Genomic DNA, 20,871 nt, shown 5'->3' with positions numbered 1-20,871 from the left:
TCACTGTTGTGGCCTCTCCCGTTGCGGAGCACGGGCTCCGGACGCGCAGGCCCAGCGGCCATGGCTCACGGGCCCAGCCGCTCCGCGGCACGCGGGATCCTCCCAGACCGGGGCACGAACCCGTGTCCCCTGCATCTGCAGGCGGACTCTCAACCACTGCGCCACCAGGGAAGCCCAGCATGCGGATTCTTAACCACTGCGTCACCAGGGAAGTCCCAATTATAGTCTTTTTTGTTGATATTGTTGTTTTTGTTTTTTTTTTGCCGTATGCGGGCCTCTCACTGTTGTGGCCTCTCCCGTTGCGGAGCACAGGCTCTGGACGCGCAGGCTCAGCGGCCATGGCTCACGAACCCCGCCACTCCGCGGCATGTGGGATCTTCCTGGACCGGGGCACGAACCCGTGTCCCCTGCATTGGCAGGCAGACTCTCAACCACTGTGCCACCAGGGAAGCCCCTATAATCTTTTAAATGGAGTTTTTTATGCAGGTTAAAAGGGATAAGAAGCTATCAAAATGGGTTATCATCCCTTTTTCCTTCCAATTCCACACAAACATATACTAAAACAAGAGGAATTTCTTCAGTGTTCTGGTGTGTCCTAAACTGCTTTGTACAAAAGAGAGACATGTCCTCAATTCGAGTGGAGACTGTTGGACTGACATTTATTTCCTCCTTCCACACAGAATCTCTAAATAAACACTGATCTGCAAACTGTAACAAAACACACCCTTCAATACATTATCAATGATTATCCCCTCAAACGATTAGGTTGAACCACATGAAAATGCCAATTTTCAATCACTTGTTGCCAACAAAAATGGTAATTTTTTTTTTTTTTTACATCTTTATTGTAGTATAATTGCTTTACAATGGTGTGTTAGTTTCTGCTTTATAACAAAGTGAATCAGTTATACATATACATATGTTTCCATATCTCTTCCCTCTTGCATCTCCCTCCCTCCCACCCTCCCTATCCCACCCCTCCAGGCGGTCACAAAGCACCGAGCTGATATCCCTGTGCTATGTGGCTGCTTCCCACTAGCTATCTACCTTACGTTTGGTAGTGTATATATGTCCATGCCTCTCTCTCGCTTTGTAACAGCTTACCCTTCCCCCTCCCCATATCCTCAAGTCCATTCTCTAGTAGGTCTGTGTCTTTATTCCTGTCTTACCCCTAGGTTCTTCATGACATTTTTTTCCCTTAAATTCCATATATATGTGTTAGCATATGGTATTTGTCTTTCTCTTTCTGACTTACTTCACTCTGTATGACAGACTCTAGGTCCATCCACCTCATTGCAAATAGCTCAATTTCGTTTCTTTTTATGGCTGAGTAATATTCCATTGTATATATGTGCCACATCTTCTTTATCCATTCATCCAATGTTGGACACTTAGGTTGTTTCCATCTCTGGGCTATTGTAAATAGAGCTGCAATGAACATTTTGGTACATGACTCTTTTTGAACCATGGTTTTCCCAGGGTACATGCCCAGCAGTGGGATTGCTGGGTCATATGGTAGTTCTATTTGTAGTTTTTTAAGGAACCTCCATACTGTTCTCCATAGTGGCTGTACCAATTCACATTCCCACCAGCAGTGCAAGAGTGTGCACTGAACCAACCTTAGCCACTGGAGACAGACATCAAAAACAACGGGAGCTACGAACTTGCAGCCTGCAAAAAGGTGAACCCAATCACAGTAAGATAAGCAAAATGAGAAGACAGAAAAACACACAGCAGATGAAGGAGCAGGATAAAAACCCACCAGACCTAACAAATGAAGAGGAAATAGGCAGTCTACCTGAAAAAGAGTTCAGAATAATGATAGTAAAGATGATCCAAAATCTTGGAAATAGAATGGACAAAATGCAAGAAGCAGTTAACAAGGACCTAGAAGAAATAAAGATGAAACAGACAATGATGAACAACACAATAAATGAAATGAAAAATACTCTAGATGGGATCAATAGCAGAATAAATGAGGCAGAAGAACGGATAAGTGACCTGGAAGATAAAATAGTGGAAATAACTACTGCAGAGCAGAATAAAGAAAAAAGAATGAAAAGAACTGAGGACAGTCTCAGAGACCTCTGGGACAACATTAAACGCACCAACATTCGAATTATAGGGGTTCCAGAAGAAGAAGAGAAAAAGAAAGGGACTGAGAAAATATTTGAAGAGATTATAGTTGAAAACTTCCCTAATATGGGAAAGGAAATCGTTAATCAAGTCCAGGAAGCACAGAGAGTCCCATACAGGATAAATTCAAGGAGAAATACGCCAAGACACATATTAATCAAACTGTCAAAAACTAAATACAAAGAAAGCATATTAAAAGCAGCAAGGGAAAAACAACAAATAACACACAAGGGAATCCCCATAAGGTTAACAGCTGATCTCTCAGCAGAAACTCTACAAGCCAGAAGGGAGTGGCAGGACATACTGAAAGTGATGAAGTCCTGTTCCATTGATCTAACTTTCTACTCTACCTAGCAAGGATCTCATTATTTGATGGAGAAACTAAAACCTTTACAGACAAGCAAAGGCTGAGAGAGGTCTGCACCACCAAACCAGCTTTACAACAAATGCTAAAGGAACTTCTCTAGGCAAGAAACACAAGAGAAGGAAAAGACCTACAATAACGAACCCAAACCAATTAAGAAAATGGGAATAGGAACATACATATCAATAATTACCTTAAATGTAAATGGACTAAATGCTCCCACCAAAAGACACAGATTGGCTGAATGGATACAAAAACAAGACCCATATATATGCTGTCTACAAGAGACCCACTTCAGACCTAGAGACACATACAGACTGAAAGTAAGGGGAAGGAAAAAGATATTCCATGCAAATGGAAACCAAAAGAAAGCTGGAGTAGCAATTCTCATATCAGACAAAATAGACTTTAAAATAAGGACTATCAGAAGAGACAAAGAAGGACCCTACATAATGATCAAGGGATCGATCCAAGAAGATATAACAATTGTAAATATTTACGCACCTAACATAGGAGCACCTCAACACATAAGGCAAATGCTAACAGCCATAAAAGGAGAAATTGACAGTAACACAATAATAGTAGGGGACTTTAACACCCCACTTTCACCAATGGACAGATCATCCAAAATGAAAATAAATAAGGAAACACAAGCTTTAAATGATACATTAAACAAGATGGACTTAATTGATATTTATAGGACATTCCATCCAAAAACAACAGAATACACATTTTTCTCAAGTGCTCACGAACATTCTCCAGGATAGATCATATCTTGGGCCACAGATCAAGCCTTGGTAAATTTAAGAAAACTGAAATTGTATCAAGTATCTTTTCTGACCACAACGCTATGAGACTAGATATCAATTACAGGAAAAGATCTGTAAAAAATACAAACACATGGAGGCTAAACAATACACTACTTAATAACGAAGTGATCACTGAAGAAATCAAAGAGGAAATTAAAAAATACCTAGAAACAAATGACAATGGAGACACAACGACCCAAAATCTATGGGATGCAGCAAAAGCAGTTCTAAGAGGGAAGTTTATAGCAATACAATCCCACCTTAAGAAACAGGAAACATCTCGAATAAACAACCTAACCTTGCACCTAAAGCAATTAGAGAAAGAATAACAAAAAATGGTAATTTCTTATGGTTCATCTATCACATTTAAAAGCTAGCTGCAACTTACAGCAAGAAGATAGATGCCTTCTTTTCCACCTAACTCATTCTGGATTAGTGTTTTACAAGTAGTTATATGGTGCAGTATTTTATAAGTTTGTATATAAATACTGAGGTCAATTTTTTAACTTAAAGAACTGCTTTCGTACTTATTGCTATACTCAGGCATGCAGAGAGAAGAAAAATGCTGAATTACCTTGTCCATTCCTTCGTCCAATATCATCCTTTTTAAATACTGAACCTGCACTGGGGACACACTTTTCACCCCATTCATCCTTTAATTTCAAATCTTCAATCTGGTCATCAGTCAGTCCTTGCATATTGGGAGGGAGAAATACGCCATGTTCTGCTAATTCTTCCATTTCTTAAAAACAAGAGAAAGTTAGACAATATGTATGGTAGTCATCATCATAACACCTTACACCTCATTGGAATGTAAGCTCCCTAGTGGTCGGGGGTCTTGCCCATTGGCTATTTTATTTAACAAACGCTCTGATGCCACTTGCTATGTGCCAGACCTGTCCTTGACCTCTGACAAATGCTCAGCAATTTGTCCTAGGTCAACCGAAGCAGAGAATCTGGGTGTTTACCCACCGTTCACAGGCTACAGGTTCTGTGCTCTAACCCACTGTGCTACGTTATACTTCCCGGCACTCAGGAGGCACAAATTCAAATTCATTGACAGTCTGAATACACATCCACATAGGGCGTTATGGTTTCCCAAGTGCGTTCACATAGCTTCTCTCATTTAATTTAAGCTTGAGAGGTAGGCCAGACCGTTATCAACATCCCCATCTTCCCTAATTTGCAGCTGTATCACCTGAGGCTTGCTCTGGTCACACTTCAACTACTGTATATAAAACTTTAATAAATACTTTATAAAGGATTTATGTACATCTGATAATTGGGGAGGAAATAAGGCACTCTTCCACAGTGGCAGAGACAAGACCTTGATTTTCTAGTATCATGTTCACTATTCAAATGCATGCTTTGTATTTTTCCTGTTCCATACATATTCACCCCAAAACGAATCCACATTTCAACCTTGCAAAACTGTCTTTCTTTCTTTCTTCTCTTTCCTTCTCTCTCTCTCTCCCTTCTTCCACATGAAAGGGGTACGTGGAGCTAAGTCTTCCCATAGCACTGTGTGAAGACACCAGATGGCCTATAATAATACAATACTATGGAACAAATGGTGGAACTTAATGGGCTATTTATGGGATACTTATTTTCTCTCTCCCCACCAGACTGTAAGTATCTGGGGGTCAAGGAGCTGGTCTCATTCATCTCTGTCTTCGGTGGGCATAGCACTGGAGCCTGCCTGAACCACAGCTGATAACAAGGACTGTAGACTAAATGAATGGGTTGGGTTTTTTTTTTTGGTCACGTCTCATGGCATGTAGGATCTTAGTTCCCCCACCAGGGATCGAACCCGTGCCCCCTGCAGTGGAAGCGCAGAATCTTAACCACTGGACCACCATGGAAGTCCCAAATGAATGGGTTTTAAGTTCACTAACATGCCTGAACAATCAGCACCACATTTCAATGGATAAGTTCATAGAAAAAGAAGTTGAGGCCCTTTTCTCCCCAAATACTTTCATTTTAAAATAACACTTAATCGAGATTGTTTTGGAGTCTAAATTTTACTAAGAAAATATACGTATGACCCATAAAGGTAGAAACCATGACCCTTAAGGAGTTCTCCATGGTACAAAAATCACGTGGTATAATTATAGACACAATCACACCCTAGACCACACCTGGAGTAGCATCCCGTCAAGTATTGCGCTGCCTAATGTGGCAGTTACTAGCTGCACGTGGCTACTTGGATTTAAGTTGAAATGCAATGAAATAAAAAACGCTGTTTCTTGGTGGTGCTCAACGGCCCCCTGTGCTTAGTGGATACCTTACTGGACAGCACAACCTGGGAACATTTTCCATCGCGGTGGAAAGCTCCGGCACTGCTCCAGAGTGTCGAGAGGACGGTGACCAAAACACTGTAACAGGAGAATCAGGCTTTGCTTCCTGGGGAAGGGAACACCAAGAGAGGCAAGAACACCGAGGCTCTCTCACTGTTTCTCACCTCTGAAGGCCATCCCAAAGGTGGGGGGCTCACCACCGGAAACTGCTCTACCTCCAAAGTCTCAAGATAGGAAATTCACTTTTAAAAAACGGCCCAGTGGGGGCTTCCCTGGTGGCGCAGTGGTTGAGAATCTGCCTGCTAATGCAGGGGACACAGGTTCGAGCCCTGGTCTGGGAAGATCCCACATGCCGCGGAGCAACTAGGCCCGTGAGCCACAACTACTGAGCCTGCGCGTCTGGAGCCCGTGCTCCGCAACAAGAGAGGCCACGACAGTGAGAGGCCCGCGCACCGCGATGAAGAGTGGCCCCCGCTTGCCACAACTAGAGAAAGCCCTCGCACAGAAACGAAGACCCAACACAGCCAAAAAATAAAAAATAAAAATAAATAAATTTAAAAAAGGCTCAACATTCAAAAAAAAACGGCCCAGTGGTCGTGCCACCTCTCACACTTGCTGAAATCCACTACAACGGCTCTTGGGCCCAAGGTTCCGGCTCCCTCCCGTGCCTCTTGCCTCCTCTGTACACGGTCTATTTCGGTTTGTTCCCAGCGCCCCAATCCCGGCTCCCAGACCCTGGGGTGCGCCCTCCCCGCCGGCTCCGGGAGCCTCTCCTCGCGGTCCACCAGCTTTTGAAGCATCTCTGGCGAGCCCCGCTTTCCCATTTCAAGCCCGGCTGCCGCATATCTTTGCAAATCTTCACAAAATTGACCCTCGGCCCCAGCCTGCCCGAGAAAGCCTCGTGGGTCCCGCCCAACTTCGTCCCAGATGGCCCGGTTTCTTCTTCCCTTCCGGGGCCCTCGCGGTCCGGGCCCCCACCCCAACCCAGCCGGCAAACTCGCCGCGCCGCCGGGCCGCACCTGAGCAGACGCGCTGCACCTTGAGCCGCGCGTTGTAGACCCGGGCCACCTGCACCGTGAGCTCCTCCAGCTCCGTGCTCCCCGGCGCCTGCAGCAGGAACTGGCTCTCGTCGCCCCGCTTCACGTGCAGCAGAACCATGCTGGCTCCGGAGGTCCCGCCGAGGAGGCGAGAAGGCCCGGAATGAGCGGCGAACAGCGACGACCGACCGACCGACTAACTGCCGCTGGGAGGCGGGAACCCGGGGCTCCGAGGCTCGCGTTGCTGGGGGAACTGCACTCGCTCCCGGAAGTGGCTGTTGCCAGGAGCAACAAAGAAACAGTCTGAGGGCCGCCGCTCAAGGTCAGACCCCGAGGCTGGGGAAGCTATGGTGCTCGGAGACCCCTCCCTCCACTCCCGGGAGCAGGTGCTGGCGAGCAACGATCCACACAGTGCGGGAAGGCCTCCGGGGCCCGCCCGCACCCGGCAAGCCGGATTCGCCGAGCCCTGCTCCCGGAAGTGGGTGTCGTCGGGGCAACCCTCAAACAGATCAGCCGGCTGAGTGGAGTGCTGGCCGCCCCGTCGGCTCGCCTGGGGCCCAAGATTCCACCCAGGTAGGTGGGTGGGTGGGAAAGAGGTTGCTAGGTCGGAAATGGGTGGGGTAGTGGGAACCCACAGGTGCCCAGCCCCGCAGCAGTCTCCCCACCGCAGCTCGGAGCCTCGGTAACATTTCCGCCGCCCCCAGTCTCCACTTCCGGAAACTCCTCCCGCTGCTTCGGGTCTGGAGCGCTCAGAAGAGGCTGTCTCGGATCGCTGATTCCCGGTGTCTGCTGCCTCTGCTCCGGTTTTCAGCACTGAAGGGTCAGGGAAAGTGTCCGTACTCCTTCGTGGGGGCTGATTCGAATTCGCATCTCTAGAGTGGCTCGAGAGGCTGCTGCCGTAGCGACCCTCCCCAAACTATCCAGCAACTCACTGCCCAACAAATTCTTATTAAAGGCAATCGGGTTCGGTGCTTTCTTCTGGGCGCCGGTGACAGGGAGGCAGATTCAGGGTCACTGCTCTCATGGAGCTTATATTCAGTGTAAGTGACAAAGAGAAAACAAAAATAAACGGATAAGGCAAATTCAAATAGATATAAAAACAGAACAGGGTGACTGGCTTTTTAGATTGGAGGGTCAAGGAATGCCTTAAGCCTTCAGGCATTCCTTGGGTGACATTTGTACTGAGGCCTTGATAACGAGGCGCTAGCAAAGCTAAAATAGTGCAAGGCCCTGATCCCTGGTTATCTCCTTGGAAGGGCCATTGCCAAATGCAAATTGAATATTACAAGCACCTGCCACTTTGTGTACCTGAAACTTTGCCTCCCTCCATTGAAACTCTTAAGTTCCGGGGCAGAGTGGAGAAAGTGTGTGACTGTAGGCCTTGGAAATGCCCAAAGCCAATCCAGAGCCTTATGTGAAGACCGTTAGACTGACGCTGGATAGGGGCGGGATGGCGCCCAGGGAGAGATGTGTTTTCATCTCTAGTACTGTTGCGGCAGGGTTCACCCAAGCCCTGGAACATGCAGTACTGGTCAGATTGGCAAATGTCTCCCTTCTCCAGAGGAAGAAAGTGGCCTACTGTGGTCACTTAGCTCCTGACTGCTGGCTGTAAGATCATCCCCCTATTTCTCCTGAATCCAACTGCGTATCCATCAAGCCAACTCCTGCTTAAAAACTTGGTTTATAGTATAGCCTTCTAGGTAGACAGAACCATTTATCCACACACTCATGTACTACAGGGTCTCTGGGTATAATTTTTAATAATATAAAATGAATGAAAAGTATAGAAAACCCATGTTTGTACTGGCCAGTTTTGTTTAAATATGTAGTTATCAACTACATATCTGGTGGAAAATCTGCCAGACTGTCACAGATCGAGCCCTTGCACCATCTTTAATCTTTGTCAGCACCGATATTTGCCTTTGTAGTCCTCTTAACTTTACTCTTTCGTTGCATGCCTTTCAGTGTTCTCTTTAGGTCTTTTTCTTCTCATACAGGCCATGTCTTACAAATTCTGTGCGTAGCTTTTTCTCAGTGTGGTTATTTTGTTTTATAAATTTATTTACTTATTTTTGGTCGCGTTGGGTCTTCGTTGCTGCACGCGGGCTTTTCTCTAGTTGCGGTGAGCGGGGGCTACTCTTCATTGCGGGGCGCGGGCTTCTCATTGCAGTGGCTTCTCTTGCTGTGGAGCACGGGCTCTAGGTGCGCGGGCTTTGGTTGGTGTGGCACGTAGGATCAGTAGTTGTGGCTTTCGGGCTACAGAGCGCAGGCTCAGTAGTTGTGGTGCACGGGCTTTGTTGTTCCGTGGCATGTGGGATCTTCCCAGGTCAGGGCTTGAACCCGTGTCCCCTATGTTGGCAGGCGGATTCTTAACCACCACACCACCAGGGAAGCCCTCTCAGTGTGGTTTAAGTGATCATAAATCATGCCAAAGCCCGTTGTCTTGTCACCACCCAAGTTGGTTCTGAATCTGAAGACAAAGATGACATCTGGGTGGTCTTGTGTACTTTAGCTTATTGTCTCAATATTTTAGGTACTGTTGCCTTTCTAGGGTAAAGGGCATCTTATGACCATTTGTATATCTGCTGAAGCACTGCATTAGTGATGAACACTCTGGTGCAAATAACTAATGGGCCATGCATGATGGCTGCTAGATATCAGGCAGCCAGGGAGGAAAAGAGCACATTTTTACTGTATTTAAAAAAATTTTTTTCAAATACCATTGGGCTTCCCCAGTGGCGCAGTGGTTGAGAGTCCGCCTGCCGATGCAGGAGACACGGGTTCATGCCCCGGTCCAGGAAGATCCCATGTGCCGCGGAGCGGCTGGGCCTGTGAGCCATGGCCGCTGAGCCTGCGCGTCCGGAGCCTGTGCTCCGCAACGGGAGAGGCCACGAGAGTGAGAGGCCCGTGTACCACACACACACACAGAAATACCATTAACACACATATGTACCCCTAAAGAATAGAGAATACTGTTTTGCATGTTTTAAATTTTATGTAACTAATGTCATACTGTATTATTTTATACCTTGCTTTATGGCTCCATAATGAGATTTACTAATATTTCATTCACTTCACCGCTGTATAGTAGTCCACTATGAATATGTCACTCTATTTCCCTCTTGATGGTTAGTTTCTTTCTAGTTTTCACCATTACAAACAATGCACATCCTGCTCCACATGTCCTAGAGTTTCTCTCTAAGTCTAATTGGTTGTGATAGAATACAGGAACTTTACTGGATGTTGCTAAATTGCTCTCCAGAACTGATGTGCCAGTTTGCCCTCTCACCAACAGTGTATGAGTTCCCATATTTCCACATGTTCGCGAAATCTTGATGTGGTCAGACTTACTTTTCTAACAATAAACTGGCATTTTGATTTATACGTGAGTTTGTGAGTTTGGTTTTCCTGTGTCAGTCACTCATGCTGTAAATGTGGACCTGCGGGGCTCAGGACCTGGCTATGGATCATGTGGAGAGGCTGAAAAGATAAGCTACAGACAGAGAGATATATGTGCAAACCACATATCCAACAGAGGTGGAGTATCTAGCATACAAAAAGGACCCTCAAAACACGATAGTAAAAAAGCAATCTATTTAGAAAATGCACAAAAGACACAAATAGATATTTCACTAAAGAAGATGTTAGATAGCAAATATCACATGAAAATATGTTCACTACCATTAGCTATTAGGGAAACACAAAGCCACAATGAAATATTTACTACCAAAATGGCTAAAGTAAAAAATAGTAACAACAGCAAATGCAGGCAAGGATGAGAAGAAACTGGATCACTCGTAAATTGCCGATGGGAATGTTAAATGGTACAGTCATTCTAGAAGACAATCTGGCAGTTCTAAAAAATCCAAGCATGCAACCACCCTACGACCCAGCAATTGCACTCCTGGGCATTTATCCCAGAGAAAACTTAATGTGCACATAAAAACCTGAGATGAATGTTCATGGCAGCTTCATTTATAATAGCCCCAAACTGGAACAACCCAGATGTCCTTCAACGGGTGAGCAAATGGTTAACCCAATTGTGGTACATCCATACCATGGAATACTATTGATACACAGCAATAAAAAGGAACAAACTATTGATACATGCAATCCAGATGAATCTCCAGAGAATTATGCTGAGTAAAAAAAGTCAATCCCAAACGGTTACACGATTCCATTTACGTAACACTCTTGAAGTGGCAAAACTGTAGAAATGGAGAATAGGTTAGTGGTTGCCAGAAGTTAAGGACACAGGAGAGGGGCATGGGATGGGAGGGAAGCAGGAAAAGGGCAACATGAAGGATCTTTGTGGTGATGGGAAGGTCTTGTGTCAATGTGAATGTCCTGGTTGTAGTATCGTACTATAGTTTTGCAAAATGTTGCCACTGAAGGAAACTGGGTAAAAGGTAGTTTCCCACTTTTGGGAAACTGGGATCTCTCTGCATTATTTCTTATAACTGCATACAAATTTACCTTAAAATAAAAAGGTTTTACAAAGCCTATTATTCTGTATCTGTAACTTCTTAATCAGAGGTTAATGAACATAACTGAACTATTTAAGAATCAAGGTTATTGTTTTAAATGGCAATCTGAAAAAAGGCAATACTAACAGGAACTACTGGCCTCGGTCTCTTACTTTGGGTCTTTTTTTTTTTTTGGCGGTAAGCGGGCCTCTCACTGTTGTGGCCTCTCCCGTTGCGGAGCACAGGCTCCGGACGCGCAGGCTCAGCGGCCATGGCTCACGGGCCCAGCCGCTCCGCGGCATGTGGGATCTTCCCGGACCGGGGCACGAACCCGTCCGTGTTCCCTGCATCGGCAGGCGGACTCTCAACCACTGCGCCACCAGGGAAGCCCCCGACTTTGGGTCTTTTAAGGCAGTCTCTTCTTTCGCCTGGCTCCTCGTGCACCTGTTTCCCTTCTGCGCCTCCCCTTGACCCCGCAAGCTGTTTCTCTTGCTCTGGGTCAGAAAATCATCATTCATGCTTCACGTGTTATTTTCGAGCCAACAAGATTTTGCATCAGGGCCTCTCTTGCTGAATAAGTGCATGGCTTCTTAACGGTGATTAGTAATCTCAGAATAGCTTTCTTCTTACTTTTATCCGAAATATTACATAGAGAAGTGAAATGGATGAAAATAAGATCTTGAATTAAAATACCCAATTATACAACAAGAATTAATCCCCAACTGTCACCAAACCCGTATATAAAAACTTCAAGGAAAACGGCTGAGAAAAATTCCTCCCTTTTGATCAATGTAGTCAATATGGTAAAGACAGGTATATTTATTTCATATGAGAGCACATTTCACAGGATATGTAGAGTGTTTACATACCACTGACTTTAATACTGTACTTCTATAAAGTATATAGTTATAAATACTGTATGCCACATAAGCAATAAAATTCTTACATATAAACAGCAATCTACTATAGAGAATGAAGAATTCACAAAGAGATCCTGTGTCTACCTTCTGCTCTGCTTTTAACAGAACTGGTAAATATTTTAATAATACACAGAATAGTGGCTAGTTATTTGCAGCAGACCTTTAACTTTCATATCTTTGTGCACTTTTTCAGCAACTTGCCAAGTAGAATTTGCTGATAAAGGCTGAGCTGCTACATGATATGTATATTTTAGACAGTAGTTTATATTCAATAGGAAACATTGCTCACAGAACTGCAATCTGCACTAGTGAAGTTTATAATGAATTATTTTGCTAATGGAGAGCAAATATTGAATACCATATATACTAATCACATGGATTGTTAAAGCCACAGTTTCAACAAGTTAATTCACATTTTGAAGCACACTGCCTATAGGAATACTGCTGTTTAAAATATACTACTGCTGAAATGATTAGAACCCCCCCAAAAAGCACAATATAAAACTCATTAGTTATTTCTAACAGCAAATCATGGCTGTTAATAGAGAGAGGGTTACTTTTATAAACATAGTATTCTGATAACATTTGAGTATTTAGAAAAGTGCTTTTTTCCTAACAGATTTGCTTTATGCGGTTAAGTGCGAGGCAGTTTGCTGTGCTTTTACGTTTTACGTACTTAGCCAGGAACTCTTTTTTCTGATATTCCGCTAATGCACATCTTTAAAGGTTAAATGCAGACAACGGAATTTAGGTCGACATATACAACTCTTTGTATAAAAGGAACGTTAATATAATGGGTAAAGGTAATCTTAAACTGACAACAAAACAACTATTGCTCAAGGAGTTTTCTGATTAGGATTACTCAATGGTATCAAAATACTACATTCTGTATACATTCTGTGTACGTCTTCATAAAATTAAAGCAGGATCAGCTGCATACTGGCAGTGCAGGAGACAAAATCCACAGCTAATTTGAGGTGTAGCCTCTACAAACGTAAAGCAGCATCACAGATGTGTCGTGTAGTTCGTGAGAGGGAGAGAACACACAAGGAGTAGATCCCAGTTCCGCCCCGGGCGGCACCTGTGGCCCGCTCACCACTTCCAGAGCGGAGGCGGCAAGAAAAGTGCACGAGGGCCGTGGGCAGCGGACGCCTTCGCGTACTTTGAGCTCTAGCGCTCTTCACTGAGCTTGGTGGCACGTGCTTTCCCGACTTTCTGGGCCAGCGTGCTTTTTTGAAAGGGCCGGGGTGTCGGTCCACGTGACCGACTGTAACCACACACTACACCGCTTCCAGCTGCAAGAAGCTCCTCCCCCGGAAAAGCCGGCGCACGTGCTGCAGTGGCAGGTAACAGGGGTGTGTGCGGTGTGCGTGCCAGGCGGGGGTGGGTGTGGAACGGTGGTTGATTCTGGTTCCCTAGTAAGATCATTCTAGTTTTAGAAAGAAAAGGAATGAAATATCCAAATTTCATTTTCAGCCATCCTTTAGATAATGAAATATTGAAAGAAGAACTATGTTCGAATTTTTAGGTAAAAATTTGGTCTGATTTAGAATTTAAATTATGTGTTTTACAAATATGTAAGTGTGTGTGTATATATATATATATATATATCCTTCTAAATTCTGTTTCAGTATAAGTTTGACAGCTCTTTGGTAAATACTTATAAATACCAATTTTTAACAAGTAAGAAAGGGGCTGGCAGTAATGTCAGCTAGAAGTTGTTTGGGCTTTTTGAGATTCTGTAAAGGAGACTGACAAAGAATTTCTGAATAAGGACTATTTTCTAAAGTAGTTTTGAGCACTTTTTATGGCTTCTACTCTCTCGTATTTATCCAAACAGAAACACACCAAAATTCCAGTTAATAATGAGAAAGATTTTTCCTTATTTCCAATATACACATATTCCAACTTTGTACACATTAAATAGTGGTTATTTCATGACAACATCAGTGCACTTAACAATTACTTATTGCACATAATGAATAACGAATGCCCAATTCTTTTGGCTCTACCCTGCCAAAACTATAAGAACAACTGCTTTCTACTGTATAACATTATCTTTCTGTAAAGTCTAGCGTGGGTGATGCCTTAGAGGCCAAGGCTGTGAAAGGGTCTGCTGGAGGGGTGGTGCCAGGTGGGAGCAGAGGGACAGGAGGCGGAGGTGGTCTTCTTGCTGGCAACACACAGAAAGAGACACTGGTACCTTTATTCCAGTCATCACTAAAGGTCACCTTGGAGCCAGAAGACGAACTCAGCTGATCACCCAGTAGGTCTGGACAAGTGGGCCTTGACTTTCCTGTCACACCAAAGTCCTCTTCTTCCTCGAAGGTTACCCATCCTTTTGGGTTGCTGCTTTTTTGTGTAGGTGGGCCCTGCGGACCAAAACTGTCCTCAAAGCCATCCAGTGAAGATGAAGGCTTGCTACTGTTCTGTCTGAGAGGCTGCAGAGAAGGGAAAGGACTCTGAGCAACGGGCTCTTCTTCGGAGAACCACGAAGTGGCCTCTGATTTTTGAGACTCAGCTCTAAAGGGGTTTCTGGGAGCGGCAGTCCTGTCGGTGAAAGGATTTGTGCTGCTCGAGCTCTCAGTGAATGGGTTTGGAGAACATCGCGTGTTTTCCTGGGATTTACTCCGGGCTGGAATTGGAGGTATTGTCAGCATGCAGCTTACAGAACTCAAAGTATTCATGTTACTTGGGGTTGCAGAAGGCAATGGAATCAACCCCTTTGGGTCTGGGGTTTGAACAGATGGCTGAGCCTTTGATACAGCAAGCAGGTTCAATGACAGGTCTTCAAATGGGTCGGTCTTTAATGGCGAGTCCAGTCTGATGGCAGAGACCCCGTTTGTTTTTACCTGGAGAAGAGAGAGAGCACTGAATAATCAACCAAAAAGCAATATATTTACTTTGAATACCCCCTATTCTTCCTGTCTCAATTATTCTTCATTTTCGGGGGGGTGAGGGAGTATACAAATTTAGAAAATGAAAAGCAGCTTTGTGTGGCTTGTTACTCTGGTGGTTTAAGTAAGATGACACAGCTAAAATATTATTTTTTAAAAACTCCCTACTAAATAAATAAGTCCTTTTATTAAACAGAGCTTATTTTATCCATGCAAGTATTGATACGGTAGAATGGAGAACTGTACAGAATTAGCAGATGAGTTTTGCTCATGCCCAGTTCTATCAGATGTTCACACAAACTGAAGAAATCCATCTTTAGAACTTATGCGAAATCTCTATAAATAAACTTCCAGCACCCATCTATGATGATGATGTGGTTTCACTGTTCTTTTAAATATATTTTCATTGAGATTTAAATATGGAAATTCAACTTTATGGATGAAAATTAATTTTATTAGTATATTTGTATTCACCAGCTGAAAACAACATATCTTTTCCTTTTCTACTTGGATAAATAAATTTCCAAAGCATTCTTTGCCTTTTAATGTAAGTTGTCCTTTGCAGGATAAACGCTGTGAGTAACATGACAGTATTCCTTAACTGACCTTCCTTCATCTTGTAAAAATGTTCCAAAACAGATATGTTTGTTAACAATCATATGCAATGATTGTTTAAAACGGGGTGGTGGTGGGGAGTCCCATTTTCTATTTGGTATATTAATTCTTAAACCAAAATGAAGCTGTGCCCAGAGGGTGCACAGTCCTCTCTACGTGACAGCGTTGGCTGTGAACTGTTACTGGCAGAAGGAGGGGTCGGAATGACTTCACAGTTATGAAAAATCTGCCCTGTGTGCCTACTTCACAAAGAAGCCAGCTGGAGTGGAGCATGGCTGTGGGACTGAGCATGGCCAACTTTCCCTATGGGTAACAGAACTGGGCGGGGGGGGGAGGGGGCTGGCCTTATGAGAAAATTGGCTCATCAGGAATTTCATTTTAACAATTTTTAAAAACCTACATAATTATTAAAACTAGGTAGATGACTTGGATATTTCTGCCAAATTAAAGGTAAGAAAACAAACCTTTGGGTTGAAAAGGACAGGTGAGGGAGAATTTTAGCTCAAGACTTGCAACGTAACAAAACAGAGCACGACCCAAAATGAATTTAGATCGTTGTTAAAGCAAATAACTAAACATTCATGAAATATGTTGAAAAAAAGAGCAGCAGTCCCAATAAAACGTAACTGCATCTTATGAAACAGTAACTTGGTGCTTAAGAATAGAGAAGGCTGTTCATTTGCAAAAGGAAACAGTGTGGATAACTTCATAAGTGAATCACTCTCTAGTATCTGTTTTATTCAGCTGATCTAGAACATACTTTATAATTGAATAAACAAATAAGTTTTTCTTTAAACAATGTGGCGACAAATTTGTACAAAATTGAAGAGTAAACATGTCACAGATTCTACACTGTATTCTAAGTGTATTAAAGTACTTGAGAGACAAATTTATTACAGACATCATAAAATTACAATTAGCTCTACATTACCAATCATGTCTGGATTATTTGTGGTTCATATAACAAAACAGAAGTACTTGATTGGGCCTGGGCCCCAATTCTCCCATGGTAGATACAAGAGTCCACGACATAGACATTACAGGTAAGACGTTTATGCTTGCACAGCTTAGAATAGTAGGCCCTTGCCACATAAATGCTATACATTTAAATATCTTTATTTTCATATATTAAAATTTTTTCTTTCAAAATAAGTTAAAGGGTAATTTGATAGGAACAGGATCATTTTGCCCAATCAGACTTGAAATTATAATGAGAGCCACACCATCATTCATTACATTAGAATTAATTTATACATATCTAAGCAGGATTTGTGATGACTTGACATTAATGACGATGGTATTTTTACAGAGAAGGGTGTTGGAAAGGCCCTTAAACAATCCTGCTACGTTAACTTTCATCTTTGTAAATCATCAGTTCTTCCTTACGAAAAAGAATTGTGCTACTAAAATTATTTTTAATTTCCCAAAAGAAATCTAAGAAAAAAAACTGAATTTTGTATTTATGTAATTATGCCATTGTTAAAACCAAGAACCTTTTTGGTTTTGCCAAATACACTTCTATATACCTAAAGCTTACCTTCTTGAAGTTAAACTTCTTAGTCTTGTTAATTTTTGTAAAAAACAAAGCAAAAAAAATGGGAAAGCATTAGCAAGAACTAAAATGGTTCCTAAATATTCAAAATACTAAGTAAAAAAGCAGGTTTATGGTATGATAATAGAATTTATTAATGTGGACAGGTGGTTTTTAAAATGAGTGAAAATTTAGATGTATGAAGCAAAAGATTCATACATCTAATGTGCTAAGACAGATGAAAAGCACATATAAGATTGAGAAATAATCCAATACCTGTTACCCTGATGGTTGCTCCTGCTTTGAGAAAGGGAACACAGACATCAAAGGAAAGAGTTAGGAGGACAATCGGAGACCAACCAACAACCCTAACAATTCAGCCTTCAAAATACTTTTATTTCTATGTTATATACAAAATCCAAGAGCAGTGATATTTGCAGGTCATAGCATAAGATCAAGAGACAATTCCAATTTCTTCTGTCATTTTTGAATGAAAAATGTATTGTTGAATTAGTGTTCAAACTTTAATTTTTTCTGAGGTTGATTACTAACTAGTTCAAAGTGGTTATTCCAAAAATGATATTCCGAATAGGGTTTGGAAGCTCTAAAATATCTGAAGCAGCCTGTTATGGATGAAATGTTTGTGTTGCCCCCCCCACCCCAAATTCATATGTTGAAAGCCCTAACCCGCAAAGTGATGGTCTTTGGAGATGGGGCCTTTGGGAGGTAACTGAGGTTAGATCAGGTCATGCGAGTGGGGCCCTCACGATAGAATTAGCACCCTTAGGCAGAGACACACCAGAGGGCTTGCTCTTTTTCTCCTCGTGCAAGCACCGAGGAAAGGCCATGTGAGCACACAGCAAGAAGGCAGCTGTCTGCAAGCCAGGAAAACAGCCCAGAACCCAACCATGGTGGCATCTTGATCTCGGACTTCCAGCCTCCAGAACTGTGAGAAAACAAATTTCTACTGTTTGAGCCACCCAGTTTATGGTATTTTGTTATGGCAGCCCAAGAAGAGTAGGACACAGCCTTAAGATAGTCTGTGGGTTTATCATCATTAGAGAAAATGTACAAAATGGCATCACTTTGCAAAAAAGTGAAAAATGGTATTTAACAAATGGTCAGGATCCAGGCTTGTTCTATATTACTCAGGTTTTCTGAAGGGTGATACTATCATTAATTCACTTCATAATTTATGAGCTGGAAGGTACAACAAGGTAAGAAACTGGATCCTCTTTTTGTTGTTTAAAAATGAAATCATAATCTTTTCATAATATAGCAGTACTTTTAAAACTTACAGTATTCTCAAGGAACAGTTTGAGCAAATCTTCCCCAATATTTAAAGCTCACCTTATTTTAAAATACCAAAACTCACTTTGACAATTTAGAGAGACACCATTCTAAAATATATTAAGTATTACTAGAGTTTCCTGCCTACGAAACATGAGACTCCTGAACTTAATGCTTTCCTGATGATCTTGATGTATCAGCTTTGGCACAGGATAGGAAATAGGAATGGGTTTATACTAAGATACACAGGGATGGTATTCAATTGATCCAGAATGCTGAGATTTTCTACTTGCTCTCTTCCCTCACTGTCAGCAATCACGTTAATAGTACAGCCATGATGCTATTATTTTACTTCTCATTGGATTCCCGACTTCTGGCTTTTAGCTGATAATCAGATGACTAAGATGTTGGAAGTCAGATAGGTGAGGCATTTTCACATTTTGTAAAGGATACACAACATGTTGTATAATCATATGAATTAGAAGAATCTTTTCTATATAGAATTATCGAATCAAAGGACACTTAAATAGTTATAAAAAGTAAAGCTGGGTCATGTGTGTTTTTATGTTTTAAATACCTTGTAGATTTTTGGCAGAATTGATAAAGACTTGTAAAAATTACTAAGTGTTCAATTCTAAGACTATTTCATATTATTACCAAAATAACAAATGTCATATTTTACTATCTCATCCTTTTCAACTTATAGCCACTACAGAAGATTTTTAAAATTTTAAATGTCTGTTATTTTTTGAATAGGTATTATTCTTATGGTTCAAAGTTCAAAAGGCACAAAAGGTAAAATACTTCCCTTTCCTTCCAGCCCCTCAGCGTTGTAAGCTCCAAGGAGGAAACTAACCACTTTGTGATCCTTCACAAAGACAGTCACAAAGACATGAACAAGACCCCACTCCCCCAAAAGAAAAGTGTGTCTGTGTATATAATGTGCAGAGGAATTTGGTATCAGTGATTGAGGCAAAAAGAAGGTTTAAAACAAACATCTTTCATAGTTTTGATGAACAGAATACAAGAGTCAAGAACACAATCTACTGAGCCACACACAAAGCATGGGCTTGCTGTCTGTCACCAAATTACCGCACCCATTCCAATGAAAATCAGAAAGCAAAACAAGTTGAAAAATGACCTAAGAAAATGACATATGGCAGTCATTGGAATATTCATCCTGTAGTATTTCTGTGTCATAAGATGACTTTCTACTGAGAATTGCAATCTTACTTGAAGTGTGTTCTTTCTGAAGTTGTTCAGAGTACCATACCTACTTTCAATACTGAAAACATTTATAGAGTTTTAGGAATCAGGGTTCACTTTTACTATGAATCTCATGATCACTTTCTGTCCTAAAACAGCAATACAAAGCTCTAAGATACGGCTACTTTGAAAGTTTCTTGCCCTCCAATTACATTAAAAAAAAAAATACAATAGTACACCTCACAAGAAAATGAGAAGAAAAATTCATGATGCACTAAAAGCCGATTGGCAGAGAGAAAATAATAGATATTTATTGTTGGAAGGATTTCTACGATTATTATACATCTTCAGCATCCTCAACAGTGCAATGGCACTGTCTTCTGTGTGACGCTCATGAGATAACATTATTTTGATGGTTTTCACTTTGGTGAATAAGCCTGCTGCTGCACGCCCAAAACTTCTAAACTGATCCAATAGTGTCTGAAACTGCTAGAGATCCCTGAGGAAGCCCAGTGCCGGCTCCACCACGGAAAAGAGCTAGCTGTGTGGCATCAGGAGGAATCAGAGGGTTACTGGAAATTAACTCGACTGCCAGCGGTCAGGAGTGATCTGACTGCCTCTCTCTCCAGGAAGTAAAAGCCAAAACTTATTAACTGTGAGCAATAAGAAAATAAATTATTATTGTCCATCCTAATTCATTAACTATCCAAAGTAAATTATGCATTAAAAAAACCAGAAAGTCACCAACACTTTAAACATTAACAAGATATAACAGCCTGGGAGCTAGCTGCTTGGAATTCCTTAAAGATCCCTAATCTAGGGTCACTCTCTGAGAACCCTTGATCCAGGCCACAGGTTAGACAAACAGACAGAAACCCCAAACCTCAAACAGCTAAACCATGCATCTGTTGTGTGGCTGGTTTGAGATGTCCAATGACATTCACCCGTTGAAGTCATATCTGAACATGCGATTAAATGTTTGTCTACCAAAAGACAAACATTTGTTAAAAGTGAATCTCATATTTGTTTATTTCTTAAGCTAATAATTAAAATAAGTATGTTCAAAGACTATACCAAAGGCATCAAATATACCTCAGTAAAAAAAGGAAAACAGAAAAAACAAAAAATAAGCCAAAACCCTCACAGAAGCGTCCAGATGATCTTCTGCCGGCTGGCAGGACTTACCTGCGGCTGCACTGAAGGCTCAGAAGGCAAGCTGTGGGACGACCTGCTCCGAGGGGGTGGCTGCGGGGCAGACTGAGGCATAGGTGTGGCCACCGGGACAAGAGGCTCCCGCATCTGC

General features: G+C 42.3%; 2 protein-coding genes across 4 annotated transcripts in view; both read right to left on the bottom strand.

The window, feature by feature from the left end:
• Positions 1 to 6,764, bottom strand: part of CFAP298 (cilia and flagella associated protein 298) — a 17,244-nt gene extending 10,480 nt beyond the window's left edge. Inside the window, exons 1-2 of the mRNA XM_007447415.1 lie at positions 6,626 to 6,764; positions 3,884 to 4,051 (exon numbers count right to left, since the gene is read on the bottom strand). Coding sequence (XP_007447477.1) covers positions 3,884 to 4,051; positions 6,626 to 6,764 — 307 coding nt within the window. The remainder of the gene's footprint in view (positions 1 to 3,883; positions 4,052 to 6,625) is intronic.
• A 7,319-nt stretch (positions 6,765 to 14,083) lies between these two features.
• The window catches only part of SYNJ1 (synaptojanin 1), an 88,458-nt gene continuing 81,670 nt past the window's right edge, over positions 14,084 to 20,871 (bottom strand). For 2 of the 3 annotated variants that reach the window (XM_007447413.1, XM_007447414.1), the window contains 2 exons: positions 20,754 to 20,871; positions 17,352 to 17,372 (listed from right to left, as the gene is read on the bottom strand). In XM_007447413.1, the coding sequence (XP_007447475.1) occupies positions 17,352 to 17,372; positions 20,754 to 20,871 (139 nt within the window). Of the gene's footprint in view, positions 14,882 to 17,351; positions 17,373 to 20,753 lie in introns of those variants that run through there. The other variant, XM_007447412.1, reaches the window with a different exon arrangement.

Source organism: Lipotes vexillifer, unplaced genomic scaffold (genome assembly GCF_000442215.2).
Source record: "Lipotes vexillifer unplaced genomic scaffold, Lipotes_vexillifer_v1.1 scaffold689, whole genome shotgun sequence".
Lineage (NCBI taxonomy): Eukaryota > Metazoa > Chordata > Mammalia > Artiodactyla > Lipotidae > Lipotes > Lipotes vexillifer.
The sequence above is the reverse complement of the archived record's forward strand: the minus strand, read 5'-3'. Positions and strand labels throughout refer to the sequence as shown.